This window comes from Littorina saxatilis, linkage group LG4 (assembly GCF_037325665.1).
Source record: "Littorina saxatilis isolate snail1 linkage group LG4, US_GU_Lsax_2.0, whole genome shotgun sequence".
NCBI classification, from domain to species: domain Eukaryota; kingdom Metazoa; phylum Mollusca; class Gastropoda; order Littorinimorpha; family Littorinidae; genus Littorina; species Littorina saxatilis.
This window is the reverse complement of record NC_090248.1, coordinates 68586930-68605663: the sequence shown is the minus strand read 5'-3', so window position 1 is coordinate 68605663 and position 18734 is coordinate 68586930. Positions and strand designations below refer to the sequence as shown.

Here is an 18734-nt window from a genome sequence, read left to right as displayed (position 1 = left end):
AGTCAGTGGGGGCACTGGAAGTCAGTCATGGTCACTGTCAGTAATCCGAAGTGGTAGCCATTGATAGAGGGCTGGGTGACACACGTGAAACGTCAAGCTATATAAATAGCCTACGCTCAAGCCGGCAAACAACTCTGTCAGTGCCTGACACAATTATTTCATTAATCATTATACGCCCGCCCCCTCCCACCCCTCGTACACAGTTGTGTCTGCCATGTTCAGAAGTTGGTTGTGAAATCATCTCAGTGACATAATACGGTATGACAACAACCACCTCATGAAACCCTTGAACTTTTTTCCTCAATAAATATTTTCATAATCGTCGTTGATGTCGTCGTCGTCGTCGTCGTCGTCGTCGTCGTCGTTGTTGTTATTTATGTTGACGTTAGCGCTGAGGTTATAAGCATAGACGTAAGAAAGGATGTTTTTAGAGTGCATTTCTGCCTAAAGACGCTTCAACGTCAACTTCCGGTGTAAACAAGCATGGCTTCCGAGATCGAAGATAGGTACTGTCAGCTGGTGAAAAACGCACTAAAAGAGACTTGTGTGGACTCCGCTAACATCAAAGTATGCCGTAAAAGCAAGGACTTGCCACAGGGAGACTTTGTGATCCCAAGAGGTGTACTAGACATTGATCTGGACTCAGAGGTGAGGTGGAATTTATCGTTCAAGTCATATGTCGAGTACTGTGTGCGGGTGTAGCGATCTCGGATTACTCCTTCAATCAGTGTTCTTACCGGCCTTGTTGATTCCGCAGTCGGTGCATTTGACAAAGTAGTCGTATTTTGGGGTAAAGCTCTCTAATTTCACAACGAATTTCTTTCACTTGCTAGAAACTGACATGCTTTTCTCCCTCAAATAAGTGTATCGCTTTGGGAAAACCTGGCCCAGTATGCCCACAGTAGCATCCCTTCCCTTCCCTTCCCTTCCCTCTTATTCTTATTTTTACTTTATTCTTATTTTATTATTTTCTATCTTTTTATTTTATTATTTCTAACTGACCTCTCTTCGCCCCACCATGCAACAATAATGGTCATTTCATGACCGTAGTTGCAAAACGGAAGAAGAGAAGAAGGAAGATAGTCAGGTCGTAAAGACGAGGGAGTCTTTTAACTTTGATGTAAATTAAAAGAGGTTCTGAACAGAAAATGTGAAAAATCAAGGTCTTAACAAGGGGAAAGTCTTCAAAAGGGGTTCAACTATACATCTTTTGTAACAAAATTTATTTTTAAATTATCTGTTTCAGACTGTGAAGGCAGTCCACCTTGAGGATACCATAGTACGCAAAACAGCCTCTGATGTGTTGCCTATGTCAAGACTCTCCCACGACAAGTACAACTCTGTCATCTTCTTCATCGACAGGAAAAAAGCGTTTGGCAACATCATCCAGCAGGTGTTAACGGCTGGGGAAAACTATGGATTGCATCCAGTTGGTACACGTGAAAGGGTGATTGTGAACCCTGTAGATTTGCATGTATGTTCCACCCAGGATCAGTCACAAGCACCAACCTCTTTGATTCAGCTCAGGGCTGTCATTCTGCTGAAACATGTACTCCAGTTGTTCATTTTTAATGGGTAAGGTTAAGCTTCTTTACTTGTAATTGTTTGACAAACACACACAAGCAATGAAGCATGCACACACACACTTACACACACACACACACACACACATACTCTCTCTCTCTCTCTCTCTCTCTCTCTCTCTCTCTCTCATACAAATAGATCATAGTCTCTTTTGTTGTGATTATGGACACATAGACAGGGGTAGTGTATACCTTAGATTTGAACCGGTCCCCAAAAATCCCAACCGGCCCCCAACCAGCCAAGATTTCCTACAACACCCTCAACGACTAGTATCAACATATGTCGCGTGCTAAACACATACACTTTAGGTACATGTACACTAATAATGCATACATCACATGTGCATTTTCACTTCTAATAACTACCACAAACACACACAAGACTTACTGACAAAATTATATGTTTCAATATATAATGATAATTAACTTTGGTTTTTGAGTCACTTGAGAAAAAGTGACTCTATGTAATCGGTCAGTGTTAGTCTGTCCGGCCGGCCGGCCGGCCGGCCGTAGACACCACCTTAACGTTGGACTTTTCTCGGAAACTATCAAAGCGATCGGGCTCATATTTTGTTTAGTCGTGACCTCCAATGACCTCTACACTTTAACGATGGTTTCGTTGACCTTTGACCTTTTTCAAGGTCACAGGTCAGCGTCAAAGGAAAAATTAGACATTTTATATCTTTGACAAAGTTCATCGGATGTGATTGAAACTTTGTAGGATTATTCTTTACATCAAAGTATTTACATCTGTAGCCTTTTACGAACGTTATCAGAAAAACAAGGGAGATAACTAGCCTTTTCTGTTCGGCAACACACAACTTAACGTTGGGCTTTTCTCGAAAACTATAAAAGTGACCGGGCTCAAATTTTATGTGAACGTGACTCATTGTGTTGTGAATAGCAATTTCTTCCTGTCCATCTGATGCCTCATATAATATTCAGAACTGCGAAAGTGACTCGATCGAGCGTTTGCTCTTCTTGTATAAAATTAAAGCCGCCACAAAAAAACGAGAAATCAAAACAACATTCACACCCTGTCACACAATCAGACACTAAACCTCACTGAAAAATACCCCATATATAATAATTATATACCCCCCTACCACATAATTTACATACTCAGTTTAATATTATCTTTTTCTTATTAAATTAATTTAGTGTTATTTTGTTATTTTTCTTGTTTGCTCTGTCTTTGGTTGTTTTTAATTAATTAATTAATTAAGGAGATTTCTATAGCGCATAACTAAAAGCAATATGCGCTTTACAATATCACTAGGTACGTATAAGCACACACAGACATACTGTTTAGTGTGTGTGTGTGTGGGGAGGGAGCAGATTTTGAGATGTCCTAATCCTAGAATTGTTTATAAGTGATCTTTATGCTTTTTATTCAGAAGAGAGTTGCATCCCTTGTCATGTTGTCAAACTCGGACTTTTCTTCTTGATCATGTATACATTATTGGAATATTGGATTGGCTTTTTATTTCCCTAGTTAATGGGAAATAGTTACAACAATATAATTGTCATCACTAGATTGGTTAGCAATGTTGGTGTAAACAAAGTTTAGAAAAGGCTCTCAGTGAGTATGCTTAGGTCAGTGACCAGTACATTGCACAGAAACTGGGTCAGTGGTACATTGCTCAGATGCTTCACAGTTTGACCCCAGACCGAACCTAGTTACACCATATGAACGGCTCTGGAGGACTGACCAGGGAAGAACAATAAGAGAGGGGGTGAAGTGAAGCCAACAGCACGGAGAGGGGGAGGGAGGTGGGGGGGTGGGTAGCTATGCTGACCGCTGATGCAATCACTAGTGGTCAAGTGAGGCAGAGGGGGGTAGCTTTTTAAACAAAGTATCTGGGCTGCTTGGTTGTATTAGTGGCAGCCCTCTCAAGGTGGGGCAGAGGGGGGATTGACAGGGCAGTAGAGGAGTGACAGATTTTGAGATGCCCATTGGGCAGGTGAACCAGGTACTTGAGGTCGCCCGGATTCTACAGCCTCAGGTGGGTGTTAAGGTACAGCCATGCATAGATAGCATAGTGAAAATTTGCCTTAAAGTTCTTTCCAGCAGCCACTACCAGAAGATTATATTGGCTCTTCTTTGTTAGGTTATAAGTTTCTTTATTTTCTTCTTGGAAACTGCTGAATTTTTGTCAGAGTTTCAACACCTGGCATTGCCACAATACACACTACTAAGACACAAAGATATCAATTCTGCATCTTGACTTTGTTGCATGATATACACTTTAAAAATAAAACTGCTAGGACTACTGCTGTAGATTGATCAAAAACAAAGTGACTGGTATAGCTAGCAAATTAGAAGAAAACTAGAGCTGAAAAAATGTGCCAACAAGTTCTATGACTGGTGTAAACATCCGGGATGTTTGCTTCCAGACTAAGCTGTATGAGAATAACCCAAATAGGTCGCACCAATTCCAGCAAAATACTGGCACAGTAACACACTGAATAGGAATAAACCAATTCAGAATACAGGAGTACATCGTTCGCCCGACATAACAACATTTAAGATTGAGGCTTAAATGTCTTTATTTTTTTATTTATTAATTTTTTGTTACACAGGTACGATGCTGAAATCGCCCAATTCCCAGCGACAGAGAATGTTCAAGATCTCCTGGACGCCTTCAATGTGAAAACTTCCTTGTCTGTTGCAACAGACTTAGATAAGACATGTGAACAGTTGCTGGAAAAAGCTCAGGTGTCGTCATGGAGAGAAGAGTTAACCTCTAACACTGAGAGAAACCAAAGGAAAGCAAGAGAAGAATGTGGAGATGGAGAGAAAGAGAAAAACAGTGTAGTTTTAAACCTGAGGAAATACCTGGCAGACGAGGGCTTGCAAGTGGGGAAAAATGGTTATGATAAGAACCTGAATCTTGCAAATGGTAAGTATTCACTAAGCTGAGAACAAACGGGTCTGAAGCCAGTATGTATACACAATACAGCGCTGCACTGCATGCAGCAAAAAAGATGGCTGATTGTTTTGTGATATAACATACTTTCAGTGCTGATGTCCCACATTTTGCTTAACACTTTCTACCCCACCTATGTTGACCAAGTTTTGTTTTAGCCGAGGCCAGCTGAGCTGCAGCAGGTCACTCAGAATTGTAGTAACTGTGTATCAACACGCTGGAATGCAGGCGTCAGATCAACATTACAGGAAGCGACTGAAGCTAACAATCTGAGTGGATATATCCGTACCTGGTCAGATAGAGCCATATGAGTGGGTACGGATATATCCTTACCTGGGAGACAATGAGTTAATAATGATAGCAATCATAATAATGCGTTTAACCCTGCTCAAAGATCTGTACAATCATTGGGTAAAAAAACAATAACATAACATTATTTACAGTGCACTCCAACATATATATGTGCACCAAAAGAAACAAAAAAGCACAAAACCTCGCAAGTGGTTTGTATCATCAAACTATTAATGACATCAAGGTTTACTTGAGTCTTTTTTACATTTAGTCAAGTTTTGACTAAATGTTTTAACATAGAGGGGGAATCGAGACGAGGGTCGTGGTGTCTGTGTGTGTGTGTGTAGAGCGATTCTGAGTAAACTACTGGACCGATCTTTATGAAATTTTACATGGGAGATCCTGGGCATGATATCCCCACACGTTTTTTTCATTTTTTGGATAAACGTCTTTGATGACGTCATATCCGGCTTTAAATTGATTGAAATTTTGGCCAAACAATCTTCGACGAAGGCCGGACTTTCGTATTGCATTTCAGCTAGGAGGCTTAAAAATTAATTTATGACTTTGGTCATTAAAAATCTGAAAATTGTAATTAAAATTATTTTTTTATAAAACAATCCAAAATTATGTTCATCTTATTCTTCATCATTTTCTGATTCCAAAAACATATAAATATGTTATACATGTATTCGGATTAAAAACAAGCTCTGAAAATTAAAAATATAAAAATTATGATTAAAATTAAATTTCCGAAATTGATTTAAAAACAATTTCATCTTATTCCTTGTCGGTTCCTGATTCCAAAAACATATCGATATGATATGTTTGGATTAAAAACACGCTCAGAAAGTTAAAACAAAGAGAGGTACAGAAAAGCGTGCTATGCAGCACAGCGCAACCATTACCGCGCTAAACTGGCTCGTCAATTTCACTGCCTTTTGCAGGAGCGGCGGACTATGACCATTGTGAAAAAATGCAGTGCGTTCAGTTTTATTCTGTGAGTTCCACAGCTTGACTAAATGTAGTAATTTCGCCTTACGCGACTTGTTTATTTTAATTTTGTTAGTTTATCTTTTTTATTACTATTAGTCTTTCAGTTTACAACCTTTTCAAAAAGAGAAAATAAAAAAAAAATTAAAAGAAAGATAGAAACGCGACTGGACAACGATAACATATGTACCGTTTGTCGAATGGCATGGTATGCCATGTTATTGTTCATTGTTCGATTGTTTGTCATGAAGGCACAGTTTGGGGAAAGTTCAACAAAGCGTGTAATGATTTAGAACAGATGATGTATCGTTTTGAACACATACTTCATAAGGACAGCAGTATCAGTGTTCAAAGCATAATTTGTGCAGCCAAGTTTGCTGCGCGCAGTGGAATTCTAAATAACCTCCCTTAATTTCTTGGATAAAATCTTTTGATCCCCAGCTTACCTGGTTCTGACTTTTGTGAATGAATGGGATTTAAAAGATATATCCTACCAGAGTTTGTGTTATTAATGACAAATCTCCCAAGAACTTCTTGGTGAAATTCCAGTTACTGATTTAAGAAAATACTCTATGAGAAATGGAGAGTATGTATAGTGCTACAGTGGTAAAAAGGATTTCATCCTTGGCTTGCATTCTGTTAGGGATACTTATTCAATGTTTGTTCACCTCACATTGCAATGAGGTGCAATCAATGAATCACTAGTGTTGATGTTTTTCAGTGAAGCTGGAAAATGGCACAATGTCGGATGTTCTCAGAGAAGCTGCTGTAATAGAACTGATAATGTCAGGACCTGGACAAGCCGGCATCCCTACAGTAAGCTTTGTTACATGTTGTGTGTGTGCGTGCTTTCGTGTATGTGGGTGTGTGAATTTCTGGATGCAGTGGGCACTAGCTGTTGGTCATGGGGTGTACATCACAGGAGCTCATTTTGGCTATACGTGCGGGGTGGTGTGCGCATCACCATTTTAAAAGACCTCTTCATATATCGTCATATTTTTACAGTCCCATAAAATTCATATTATGTACAGCCTGATGTGAAAAGATTTGGGTTGCTTAGATCTTGGTTTCAAACCACTGCCTCGCGTTTGCTGACAAAAAGGCCTCGGGAGTAGGCTATCCAACTCTGTTGTCGGTGAGGATGTTCCATTGTATGACTGTGTTTACAAAGAACATTCCCATCTCCCCCCTTTCCCTCGTCGCGATATAACCTTCGTGGTTGAAAACGACGTTAAAAACACCAAATAAAGAAAGAAAGAAAAGAACAAAGAACATCAGGCTCTGTATTGTGTGTGTGTGTGTGTGTGTGTGTGTGTGTGTGTGTGTGTCAGACAGTACTTAGGCCACCAAAAATAGTCTGTTTTTGGTAACATAGGCCCAAAAAATAGGGTCGGTGGGTTGGGATTTGTTTTTCTTTTTTTAAAACATATTATTAAGTTATTTTGCCAAAAAACAACGACTTTTTTTTATTGTTTTATTTTTTTTATTTTATTTCATTTTTTTCCCAAATGCCAAAAAAAAGTCGAGGGTCGCGCGAAAAAATAGGGTCGGTCGGGATGCCGTAAACAGACTTTTTTTTGTGTGTTGCCTTAGGTACTGAGCAATTGGAGAAAGTGCGGTGCCATGCTTTATATGTTTTTTCCCCTTATTTCTTCATGCTTACAATACATGTATAACCTTCTTTTAAATTTGGTCTTTCATAGTTCAAAATATTCAACTGTTTCAGAATGCTGAAGGCAGCAAGGCAGTTTGCGTTCACCTGGTTTCTCAGAGTTTAGCATTCACTCAGCAGCAGGCAGACTTAATATGGAGAGTCTGCTCACCTTCACCTGTGCCACATGCTCTCATTCAGGTATTCTGCCTTGCAGTGTCGTTGTTGTGGTGTATGTTTGTTTGCGTGTGTGTGTGTGTGTGTGTGTGTGTGTGTGTGTCTGTGCGTGTGTGCGTGTGTGTGGCTTTGTGAAATGATTTGTGATTCATTGTTACAAATTCTTACAATAATCAAGATTGTCTTTAATGATTATACATGTACTGATAATGCAAGTTACCTCGCATGTTGTGATGATTTTTTTCTGAATTTTTTCCATAGCGTCATCTTGTGTTTGGTTCAATTGGTCGCCGAAAATCTTCTACATCTGTTGTCTTGGATGCAAAGGAGTTTTACAAGTAAGTGACACAAACACACAAAAGCATACAAAAAGTTGTTTTATTGCTTTTGTCTGTCTTCTTCGTTATTGTCCTCCTTTTATGTTAGGGGGGTTGTTAGGTATGGGGTTTTTTTCTTCTTGTTTGCAGGTTTGTTAAAGTGTGGATGTGCATGTCTGAATGTGCCTGCGCGCGTACATGTGTGTAGGTGTGTGTGTGTGTGTGTTTGAGCTCTTGTTTGTGTGTGAGCTCTTGTTTGTGTGTGTGTGTGTGTGTGTGTAATTCTTGATAATTAAGGCAATTGTATGCAATCTAATGATGTTCAGATACAGGTGTTGAACATAGTGAAGAAACAGATCAGATTTTGTTTATGTTATTTTGCAAGAATTGTATATGTCACTGCCCTTCCAACCAGCGATATTTTTCTTTTTGGAGAAGACATTTTTACTGTGACCTGGTTAGACAATTATGATTATGGACAACAGCCTTCTTTGTAGTTCTTTGTGTCAATTAGCTTGTTTTATTTTCCAGTGTGCGACATACACAGATGACGCAAGCAGCCATGATGAAATATGGCGACCATGATCAAGGTATGTACAGTAGTCATGGTAACAAGTGATCAAGTTGTGCTTTGGTCATTGTTCCAGGGAACGTCCTTGCTGTTCTCCTACACACCCGCAGGCACACATCTACACCTTCTGTGTGTGTGTGTGTGTGCTTGTGGAAATGTGTGTGTGTGCATGTTTGTGAATTTTAAGTAGCAATAGATTAGTCCAGAATACAGCATTCTGGTGAATTTCACACAGGACTGGAGAATTGATTGATTTCTAGTTTATTGTGATTAAAAGCTTTGGGTGTGGGGGGGATGAACCGTAGGAGTTCTCTTGACTGAGATATTTGTTGATTGATTTATCAATGGCCTGATCGTACAAACATGCATTTCACTTTCAGGTGCTGCATGGGATGACATGATTGCTGGTCTGACAGCAGCCAGCATTAGTTTTGATGTGCTCAGCAGTGCAAGCTCTAGTCAGGTGGGTTAAACATTCTTCTTTGTAGTTCTTCTTTCTGTTTCAGTGTCTAATCACTCCTTTTCATCTTCCAAGTGTTAAGAGTTTCACTATCCGCCAACGGAAGTGCTTCGATTCGTCAAAACTCTGGTACCGTCTTGAATAGTCTGGGACATACATAATTATGGTGTTGTGTAAGAAAACTCTAACAGAACAGGTTCAGGTCTCAACACATCTCATTGCTTTGAGCAAGGCCTGCATGGTACAGTGGTACCTGGGATGAAAGGACACCAGCCAAAAGTGTCCCTACGTTGCCAGTCATGATAGGTGTCTGATACAGTAAAACCTGCATGTAGCGGACCCTTATTTCGGCGGACACCTTTGCATAACGGACAATTCAAGTGAGGACGGATGTATTTTACTCTCAAAAACACCTTAAAAGAGCGAACACCTCAAAGGCGCGGACGCGGACACCCTTTTTTTGGTCCCGATTGGGTTCGTTACTTGTCAACAACGGACAAACCCTTGAAGCAGACAGCTAAGTCAGCTTTTAGCAGACGCTGGTCCGCCATCTTGGTTCTGCAAATACAATCTCGCTGGCGATGTGAACGCACGAGAAGCTTATTTTGTAAGCCAATGACAGCACTTGAAAGAAGTTGATTTTTGTATGGTGCACGCTCATTGGTCGATGCCGTGAACTCACAAACATTTCGGGTTTCTACTTTCTGTACTGTGATGCATCTTCGTCTCATCCTTCGTCTTCGTCTCATCATGCCAAAACGAAAAATTTTGACTTTAGAAGAGAGAGTCGATGTCATAAAGACCGTTCGAAAAGTTGCTGATGAGCTGAATTGCGGAAAAACTCAAATTTCCAACATAAAAGCTGATCGAACACAAATTCTCAGTCAGTGGGACTCCGGTGCCAGATTGACAGCAAAATGTGTTAAGAGAAGAAAAACAACCTATGATGAGTTGAACGAAGAACTCTTCGAGCGGTTTTCAACAGCTCGATCAAAGAATCTTCCAGTGAATGGCCCATTGCTTCAGATAAGAAACCGATTGCTCCTCTCCCTCTCTCTCTCTCGCTCGTTCTCTCTCTCCTTTTCTTTGAACAAAAAAAAACAAACAAAAAAAACTTGCGGGCTTCAAAACTTTGAGTTTTAATAATCACTGTGGCAAAGAAGAATCAGTGACTGTTGGTGTTTTTTTTCCAAAAAAATGTTGGCGCATTCATATTCATAAGAAAGGACACCTTGCTACAAAGGACAGTGGCAAGGCTCCCCAAGAGCGTCCTTTGCTAGCAGGTTTTACTGTAGAAATAAATGAAAAAGGGATAACAGGTGTCCTTTAAGGGGAGGCGTCCTCTCATCAGAGGGTCAACACATCATAGGTACCTCTGTAGCAATGAAGAGCTAAAAAATCATTAGCTTAAATTCAAAGACAAAGTCAAAGGACGAAAGCTTTGATTTTTGTCACGTCTGATTTATCATGACTTGATAACGGCGGACAGTACAGTATCAGAAAAGAATAGCTTTGCACTGAGATATTTATCGAAGTTGCCCAAACACAAGCATGAAAACAGTCAAACACAAGCATACAGGGTGGACCTAGGCTAGGGTGGGAACGGCCATTTGAGACTTGGTGCTCACCTTGAGCCACAGGATGAACAATCATCATGTACAATGCAATCAATACATGTGACCACATCCACAATACTTGTACCATACCATGTGACCACATCCACAATACTTGTACCATACCATGTGACCACATCCACAATACTTGTACCATACCATGTGACCACATCCACAATACTTGTACCATACCATGTGACCATATCCACAATACTTGTACCATACCATGTGACCACATCCACAATACTTGTACCATACCATGTGACCAAATCCACAATACTTGTACCATACCATGTGACCACATCCACAATACTTGTACCATACCATGTGACCACATCCACAATACTTGTACCATACCATGTGACCACATCCACAATACTTGTACCATACCATGTGACCACATCCTCAATACTTGTACCATACCATGTGACCACATCCACAATACTTGTACCATACCATGTGACCACATCCACAATACTTGTACCATACCATGTGACCACATCCACAATACTTGTACCATACCATGTGACCACATCCACAATACTTGTACCATACCATGTGACCACATCCACAATACTTGTACCATACCATGTGACCACATCCACAATACTTGTACCATACCATGTGACAGGGATACCAACATTCAGGCTGTTTGGTAACATATCAGTTTTACTCCAGTATAAAAATCACAGAGTTTAATTTGAGGATTACATCTTTTGATTGTAGACACATTAAAAAGAACCACAGGAGAACATCAATATTATTTCACAGGGTTTCTGTAAATGAATGACTACAATGACTTTGAAAAGTGTTCCCAATACTGTAGATGTCTGTGTGTACAAATGTATTTAATGTTGTGGTGTAGGTACAGCTAGACCTGTCACAGGATGAAGGAGAAGGGGGTGTGGATAATCGTAGCGGACCTTTTGTTCTGTACAACTGTGCTCGCCTGGCCACGCTGCTTCAATCCTTTGAGCAACAGGTTGAGCAAGGTAAAGATGGCTTTTTTTCTTAGACTTTTTTTACCTTTGATCGTTTTTGCTGTGGACGTTTACCGTCAGCTCTGACTTACACACAGTGTGTTTCATGGCACATTGTAACGTTTTTTGCAGGTTAAGCATACATATACTTTAAATGCATATTATATGTATGCTAAGACGCACATGTCTGTACAAGGGAGTCACTGCTCATTGTGGCGATGTCAGAAGAACTTAGGTAGTCATATCCGGTAGTCATATCCGGTAGTCATATCGGGGCTTAGTGTTACAGTGGTACCTGTGATGCAAGAGGGCACCTTCCATGTTGTTACTATTTTTACATTGTCAAAAGCGTTGTAACATGGCTTAGCCAGTGTATTACAACCAGCCCCATAGAGGGGTAAACTGTGCTGTAGTGCAAATATTGCTTGTAAACTAAACCTGTTCATTTATTCAAACCAAACTTCTTTATCAACCCCGATCTAAAACGTCTGAAATGTATCATGAAATGTGTAATGGGTTCCAGGAGTGTATCCGGATCTTCCGGATCCAAGTGAGATCGACTTCGGGCTGCTCAGAGAGGAGGCGAGTACACGTCTCATTTTGCTGACATAGCACAAAGCTCCTAAGCTTAAATTAAGATTAAAAATAAACAAAATAAGCAAAAGATAGCTCCTAAGCTGCAGTAATCAGATTATCTACTGATGAAAGTTATTCAAATGGCGGCCACAAATCTGTCACAATTCTCATGTTGAAACACTGCGGAAGGAAATATTTTTACCCTTCACCATGCTTCCTGGGTCGTGGACGACCCAGAGCCTCACTAAAGTGTCTGTATCTATAAAACTATTGGGAATTTTTGACTCAGACCTCATGGAATCCTCCAACACCATAGAAAATGCCTGTGGATACTTTTTTAAAGGATTTTTTTAACCCCACAAATTTCGTCCTGTTGTGATTATTTGTTGCAGGAGGAGTGGACGCTAGCCTTGCTGTACGTGCACGGGTTCCCTCGCCTGGTGCAGGACACCTTGACCAGCTGGCAGCAGACCCAAGGCATCACTGCTGAGGTCCAAACACACAAAGTAAGAACAACAGAGAGAGACAGACAGGCTTCATCTTCAGACCCCAAACACTTGGGAAGTGGAGAGGACAAATTTAAAGGGAGATAGGTAGTGTGTGTGTGTGTGTGTGTGTGTGTGTGCGTGTGTGTGTGAAAGAGAGAGAGATAGAAAGAGAGGGAGGGAGATCAAATTTAATCTTAATTAATAAAAAATAAAAAACACTTGAATGTGAAGTGAGCGAATTATTTTGTCCTGATCTACATGAAATTGTGGTGTTTTTTTATGTCAGTGTTACTCTCGTATAATTCAAGTGATGCTGATAATAATGGTGATTTAACTGTGTGCATGTGTGTTTGTGTGTGTGTGTGTTTGTATGCGTGTGCGTGTGTGTATGCGTGTGTGTGTGTGTGTGTGTGTGTGTGTGTGTGCGTGTGTGTGTGTGTGTGTATGTATGTATGTGTGTGTGTGTGAGTGTGTGTATGCACGTGTGTGTGTGTGTGTGTGTGTGTGTGTGTGTGCGTGTGTGTTTGCTTACAGGTGGCACACTTCTTGCTCAACTTTGCAAAGATTCTCAGCTCCTACTACAGTCGTTACCATGTTCTTGGGGTGATTATACTTTTCATGTGGTTATCTTTGTGTGTGTTGATGTGTGTATGTCTCTGTCTTTGTCTCTTACCCTCTCTCTGCACACAATACAGTAATACTTCATTATCTCAAAATGAGAAATTACATGCTGTTTTTGCTGTTTTTCCATAGTCTTCTTCTTCTTCTTGGCGTTCGCAGAGGTTACACAATCAGTCCAGCACTGGTGATAAATGTTGTCGTTTTCTCCAACTCCTGTCGACTGCCGTATAGTTTGGTCTGCAAGGGAGTTGGTGACGGCCACACTTCTTTTCGTTCCTCATCTAGTAAGGGACATCGCTGTAAGATGTGTTCCGCTGTTTGGTCCTCTTGACCGCAGGCACAGGTTGGTGATGGCGCCAGCTTGAACTTTCGGTTCATGTGAGCATTGAGCCTGTTGTGGCCAGTACGCAGCCTGATGAGGTTGACTTGCTGCTCTCTGGACATTGTGTGGTAGTCATCTCTGTTTGTCCTTGGCCTCATCAATGCCTTGATGATTGTCTTCTGCTCACTAAAGCTGACACTGTTTTCAGGTTGGTCTTCCACGGCTCCTTCTTTTGCCAGCTCATCTGCCCTTTCATTTCCTGGTATCCCACAGTGTGCTGGTATCCACTGGAGGACAACTCTTCTGGTTTGTCTGACCATCTGTAATGCTTTGGCCAGCTGTGGGAGTTTGTCGTTCTCTAGGGCCTGAAGGACTGAAAGGGCGTCCGAGAGAAAGACAACTTGGTAGCAAGGGTCTGCGGAGTCCTGAACGAAGGAGGCGGCCTGCATGAGAGCTTCTGCTTCTGCTTTATAGTTTGTGCAGTGTTTGCCAGTGGCAACGCTGGATGTAGCTGTATGTCCCCCAGGGAACTGGATGAGAATGCCTGCACCTCCATTGAGCACGGCGTTAGTTGCTGATCCATCGGTGTATACATGGATCCACGCCTCTTTTGGGTACTGTTCGTCGATCAGGGCTAAGGTGAGTGCCTGTCGAGCTGTGTCATTCTGATCTTCTCCTGAGGTAACATGTGGAACACTGGTGCAGATCTGGATGCCTGGTTTCTCTGTTGCCTTGGGGGTTTCCTCTTCTTCTTGAGTCAGAGGTAGAGTGTTCTGTGGAAGGACTTCCCTGTACTGTCGAGAAAGTCTCTTGCTCTCGTGTACAAAACTGCTCCGTTTAAGCCGGTTCTTGGTGAGGTTGCTCAGTCTGTGCTTCATGGGGTGGTCGGGTAGGCACTTGAGCTTCTCGGCCTGTACCATAGTCTTGGCTTCTCTTCTCTGACAGAGGGGTTGGATGGTGGTAAGCTTCTCCATTTCCTTGATGGGCGTGGATTTCATTGCACCGGTGATGAGTCGGAGGGCCTGGTTTTGCACACGGTCAAGGCTCTGCAGGTTTGTCTTGGCTGAGGTTGACCACGCTGTGGAGCCGTACTCGAGGTGGGGTCTGATTGTTCCCTGGTATACTGTCTTCAGTATCTTCTCGTTCGCTCCCCAGGTGGTACCTGCCAGCTTCCTGAGTATGGCTAGCTTGCGCCGGGCCTTCGTCTCTGCCTGTGCAATGTGTGGTTTCCAGGTCTGCCGTCTATCAAAGGTGACACCAAGGTACGTTGCTTCTTCATCCTCTCTCAGAGGAGTTCCACCAAGCCTAATGGTTCCGGCTTTCTGCTTTGGCGACAGTGTGAATAGGGTGGTGGAGGATTTCTCCTTGTTGATGGAGACGCACCAATCTTCTGCCCATGCGTTCAGCCTATCTGCCGCTTGCTGCATTCTGTAGGTGGCAGTACTTGCGTGCTCCTCCTTGCACCAGATCACAAGGTCGTCTGCGTAGAGAGCAGCTTTGATCCCCTTGGGCATCTCAGACACCAGATCGTCGATGAAGAGAAGGAAGAGTGTGGGGGAGAGGACTCCGCCCTGAGGGACGCCATGACGAAGGAGGAACTTCTTGCTTTTGGTCTGGTCGACGTTAACTCTTGCCCTGCGGTTATAGAGGTAAGAGCGAATCCACTGGTACATGTTGCTGGACACGCCTTTCCTCAGCAGTTTTACAAGGAGTCCATCTTTCCAGACCTTGTCAAAGGCCTTCTGAAGATCTATCCAGGTGACGAAGACCAGCTTCTGTTCCTGAAAGGCATCTTCAACTTCTTGCGCCAGGTAAGTGACCTGATCTTCAGTGCTGCGGAACTGTCGGAATCCAGCTTGTTCAGGGGCGAGGAGGTTCCTGGATTCCAGGTACCACCTGAGGCGCTCGTTCACAATTCTCTCCAGGGTCTTCACAACACAGCTGGTGAGGCTGATTGGGCGATAGCTGGTGGCCTTCTTTGGATCCTTCCCTTTTTTTAAGATGGGGATCATGATCGCTTCTCGCCAGAGTTGTGGTAGCGATCCTTCTTGCCAGCTGCTGTTGAAGACCTCGAGTAGCTTGTTCTCTGCTGCACTACCAAGGTGGGTTAGCATCTCGTTGGTGATGCCGTCTGGGCCAGGGGACTTCTTCGCCTTTGACTTTTTCAGAGCTGAGTGCAGCTCGTGGAGTGTGAGTGGTTGACTCATGGCGTCCACTGTCGACTGTCTGGCAGGTCTCTCTCTTTTCTCTCTTCTTGCTTCTCTCTGTTTCTCGGGGCTAACATGGAGGTTGCTCTCAGCTGCATAGCTTTCAGCAAATTGGTTGGCAGCATGCTTTCCAGTTAGCACCTTCCCGTTCTCTTCTAATGTGATCTTTCCTCTGCTGGTGTTCTCATCATTCAACTGCTTGGTGAGCCTCCAGAGCTTTCTGCCATCCTTCTCAAGGTTCAGAGAGCTTGTTTTCTCTTGCCAGCTTCTCCGTCTTGCCTGTAGCTTCTTTTTGAGAAATTTGGCTTTGGCTTCCTGGAGGCGGATGTTGTTGTTTTGTGACGGGTTGACTTCTGCTTCCCTTCTGGCGTCTGCCAGATCATCATCCAGTTCCTGCAATTCATTGCTCCAGTAGGGCTTATAGTCTCTCCTGGCACCCCTGGGAATGGACTCACGCGCTGCTCTGAGGATGCTCATGTTGAAGTCCTTCGCCACCATGTTGATGTCTCGACCCTCGACTCTGATGTCTTTGGTGAGTTCGCTGGTGCGGTGTCTAAAGAGGAACCAGTTCGCTCTTTTGTAGTTCCACCGTGGGAAGGAAGCTTCAGTGCAGGACTCCATGCCCAGGGTCAAAAAGACTGGCCGATGGTCACTTCCACCTAGCTGTTCTCCGACCTCTCTGCTGGTTAGCTGGTGCATGTCTTCCGTGCAGAAGGCTAGGTCAGGAGTTGATGTAGTGTGCCATCTTCTGGAGTAGAATGTAGGGCAGTCAAAGGGACTGTTCAAAAGGATGAGACCTTTGTCGTCCTGCCAGTTCTCCACCTCTTCTCCTCTCCGATCCAGGTGGTCATATCCCCAACTCTGTGAATGACTGTTGAAGTCACCCACCACGATGAAGTTGGAGGCCTTTGCGGGGATCGTGTCAAGGGCGAGGTGTCTATCATTGGGGCAGTAGAAGTTGACAAGATGGAATTCTGATGTCTTCGTCTGGATTCGAATCACCTGATATTCGGAGTCCTCCATGTGCGTTTCTATCAAACAGGCATTGATGTTGTTCCTGATGAGGGTCAGGATTCCTCCTTTGCTTCGGTCTGTTCTGTCGGACCTAAGGCATTGGTAGCCTCTCACTTTGAAGGACTTTTGGGGTGTCAGGTGCGTCTCCTGAATACAGCAGATGTTGATGTTCTTCTCATGCAGGATATGCTCCAACTCTGTCTTCTTGTTCAGGATACTTTCTGCGTTCCAGTGCATGACCTGAAAAGGTCGCTGCTGACTGGGTTTCTTCCTGGTTGTGGTGGTGCCAGTCACTTTCCTCCCGCGTCCCCTGGCGTGACAAGACGGACGGGAGGGACCTCCAGTAGTTGGGGCTGGGTCCCTTTGAGGCATGGGACCCGACGCTGCTCCACCCTGGGGGGTCCTCAATGGGCGAGCGCCATTTCCATCTGTGCTGGTTGATTGTGTCATCATTTGCGTAAGTGCGTGTACCCATGGTTTGTTAGAATGCGCCGTGCGGCCCGGGTCCTCCGTCTTCAGCATTCGGGGTTTTCTGTCGGGGTTACCTCACCCTTAGCTCATGGCCCGTACGTCCTACCCTGAGAGCACAGGGGGGAGGATTTTCCGGGATCCCACCCGGAGCCAGTTTGGTCCGCGGCCGCAAGCGGCTGATCTCCATATCTGAAGACCGTTCCCCTATCCGCCACCCGGGGACGCGCTGGGTTGGGGGTGGTCGCCCCACTGAAAATCCCACACTGGGTTAAGAAAGATCAGCCTGTCCCAGGTTTTTCCATAGTAATTTTAAACCTTTCAACTGGATTCCTTTAGGTCTAGGCACAATTGAAGACACGTTGGTGAAAAGAAAGAGAAAGCTGAAGCTGTTTTCCTTCTGTGCAGGGTCGTGAAGCCCACCTTCTGCCCCTGATGTACGCCAGGCTGAGCTTGGTGAAAGCAGCTCACCGGGTTCTCTGCAATGGCCTCCGCTTGTTGGGTCTGCAGCCATTCGCCCAGCTCTGATCACCAATTGTCACCTTGAGATCTATATATCGTTCATTTTGCCGTGTTGAGCCTGAGGTCGGCAGCTCACCGAGTTCTGTGCAACGGCCTCCAGCAATTGCATCTGCAGCCATTCGCCCAGCTGTGTGGGTGTGTGGGTGTGCGTGTGTGTGTGTGTGTGTGTGCCTGTGTGTGTGTGTGCCTGTGTGTGTGTGCTTGTGTGTGTGTGTGCGTGTGTGTGTGTGTGTGTGTGTGTGCGCCTGTGTGTGTGTGTGTGTGCCTGTGTGTGTGTGTGTGTGCATGCGTGTGTGTGTGTGTGTGTGTGTGTGTGTGTGTGTGTGTGTGTGTGTGTGTGCAAGCGTGCGTTAACTTGTTAACCAATGATGGAAAACTGGTTTCACCAAAGAGAACCATGTTAACAGAGAACTGGTAACCAGAGAACTGGCAAACTGATTGCAGGTTTATTTGTTCGTTTGTTGTTTGGTTTGGTTGTTTGTGTTATCGGAGGGGTGGGGGGGGGGGGGGTAGCAATAGAAAAGTACAACACTAGTGTTTTTCTCCATTTGTGTTGTGGATTGTGTCGTTTCGTGCAATTACGTCCAGCGCTTCATTAAAGTGATACAGGCTTCTCAAATCGCTCTGCGTATCTGTGCGTGTCAGTGTGTCTGTGTGTGTCTGCGTGTCTGTGTGTGTCTGCGTGTCTGTGTGCGTGTGCGCACTGGCACAAGAAAAAACAAGTCGTGAAATACACAAGGGTTCACGTATGTTGGCGCCTTATATCCTCAGACTCTTCTTATGTTATCTTATGTAAAGCGCAATGAGACTGCCATTTGGCGGTGAACAGCGCTATAAAAGAATGTTTTATTATTATTTATTATTATTATCAACAAACACAGACACAGTTTTCACGATGGAGACGCGTTAAAGTGATAATGTCTGGCAAAACAACTGTCTCTCGTCGCCCC

The 18734-nt window shown here is 43.6% G+C and overlaps 1 protein-coding gene across 1 annotated transcript; it reads left to right on the top strand.

Moving 5' to 3' along the window:
* The first annotated feature begins 474 nt into the window (after window positions 1–474).
* LOC138965479 (DALR anticodon-binding domain-containing protein 3-like) lies at window positions 475–17998 on the top strand. Its single transcript, XM_070337645.1, has 13 exons — window positions 475–648; window positions 1247–1575; window positions 4167–4486; window positions 6519–6613; window positions 7524–7649; window positions 7887–7963; window positions 8474–8532; window positions 8894–8976; window positions 11452–11578; window positions 12090–12148; window positions 12535–12648; window positions 13165–13233; window positions 17671–17998. Exons 1-13 carry the CDS (start codon window positions 484–486, stop codon window positions 17788–17790), a joined length of 1743 nt encoding a protein of 580 aa, XP_070193746.1. The 5' UTR covers window positions 475–483; the 3' UTR covers window positions 17791–17998.
* The last annotated feature ends 736 nt before the right edge of the window (window positions 17999–18734 follow it).

Coding starts and splice junctions, on each gene's coding strand:
- LOC138965479 (XM_070337645.1), top strand. CDS start 484: ATGGCTTCCGAGATCGAAGATAGGTACTGTCAGCTGGTGAAAAACGCA. Junction 8,977..11,451: donor GCAGTGCAAGCTCTAGTCAG/GTGGGTTAAACA, acceptor GTTGTGGTGTAG/GTACAGCTAGACCTGTCACA. Junction 13,234..17,670: donor GTCGTTACCATGTTCTTGGG/GTGATTATACTT, acceptor CCTTCTGTGCAG/GGTCGTGAAGCCCACCTTCT.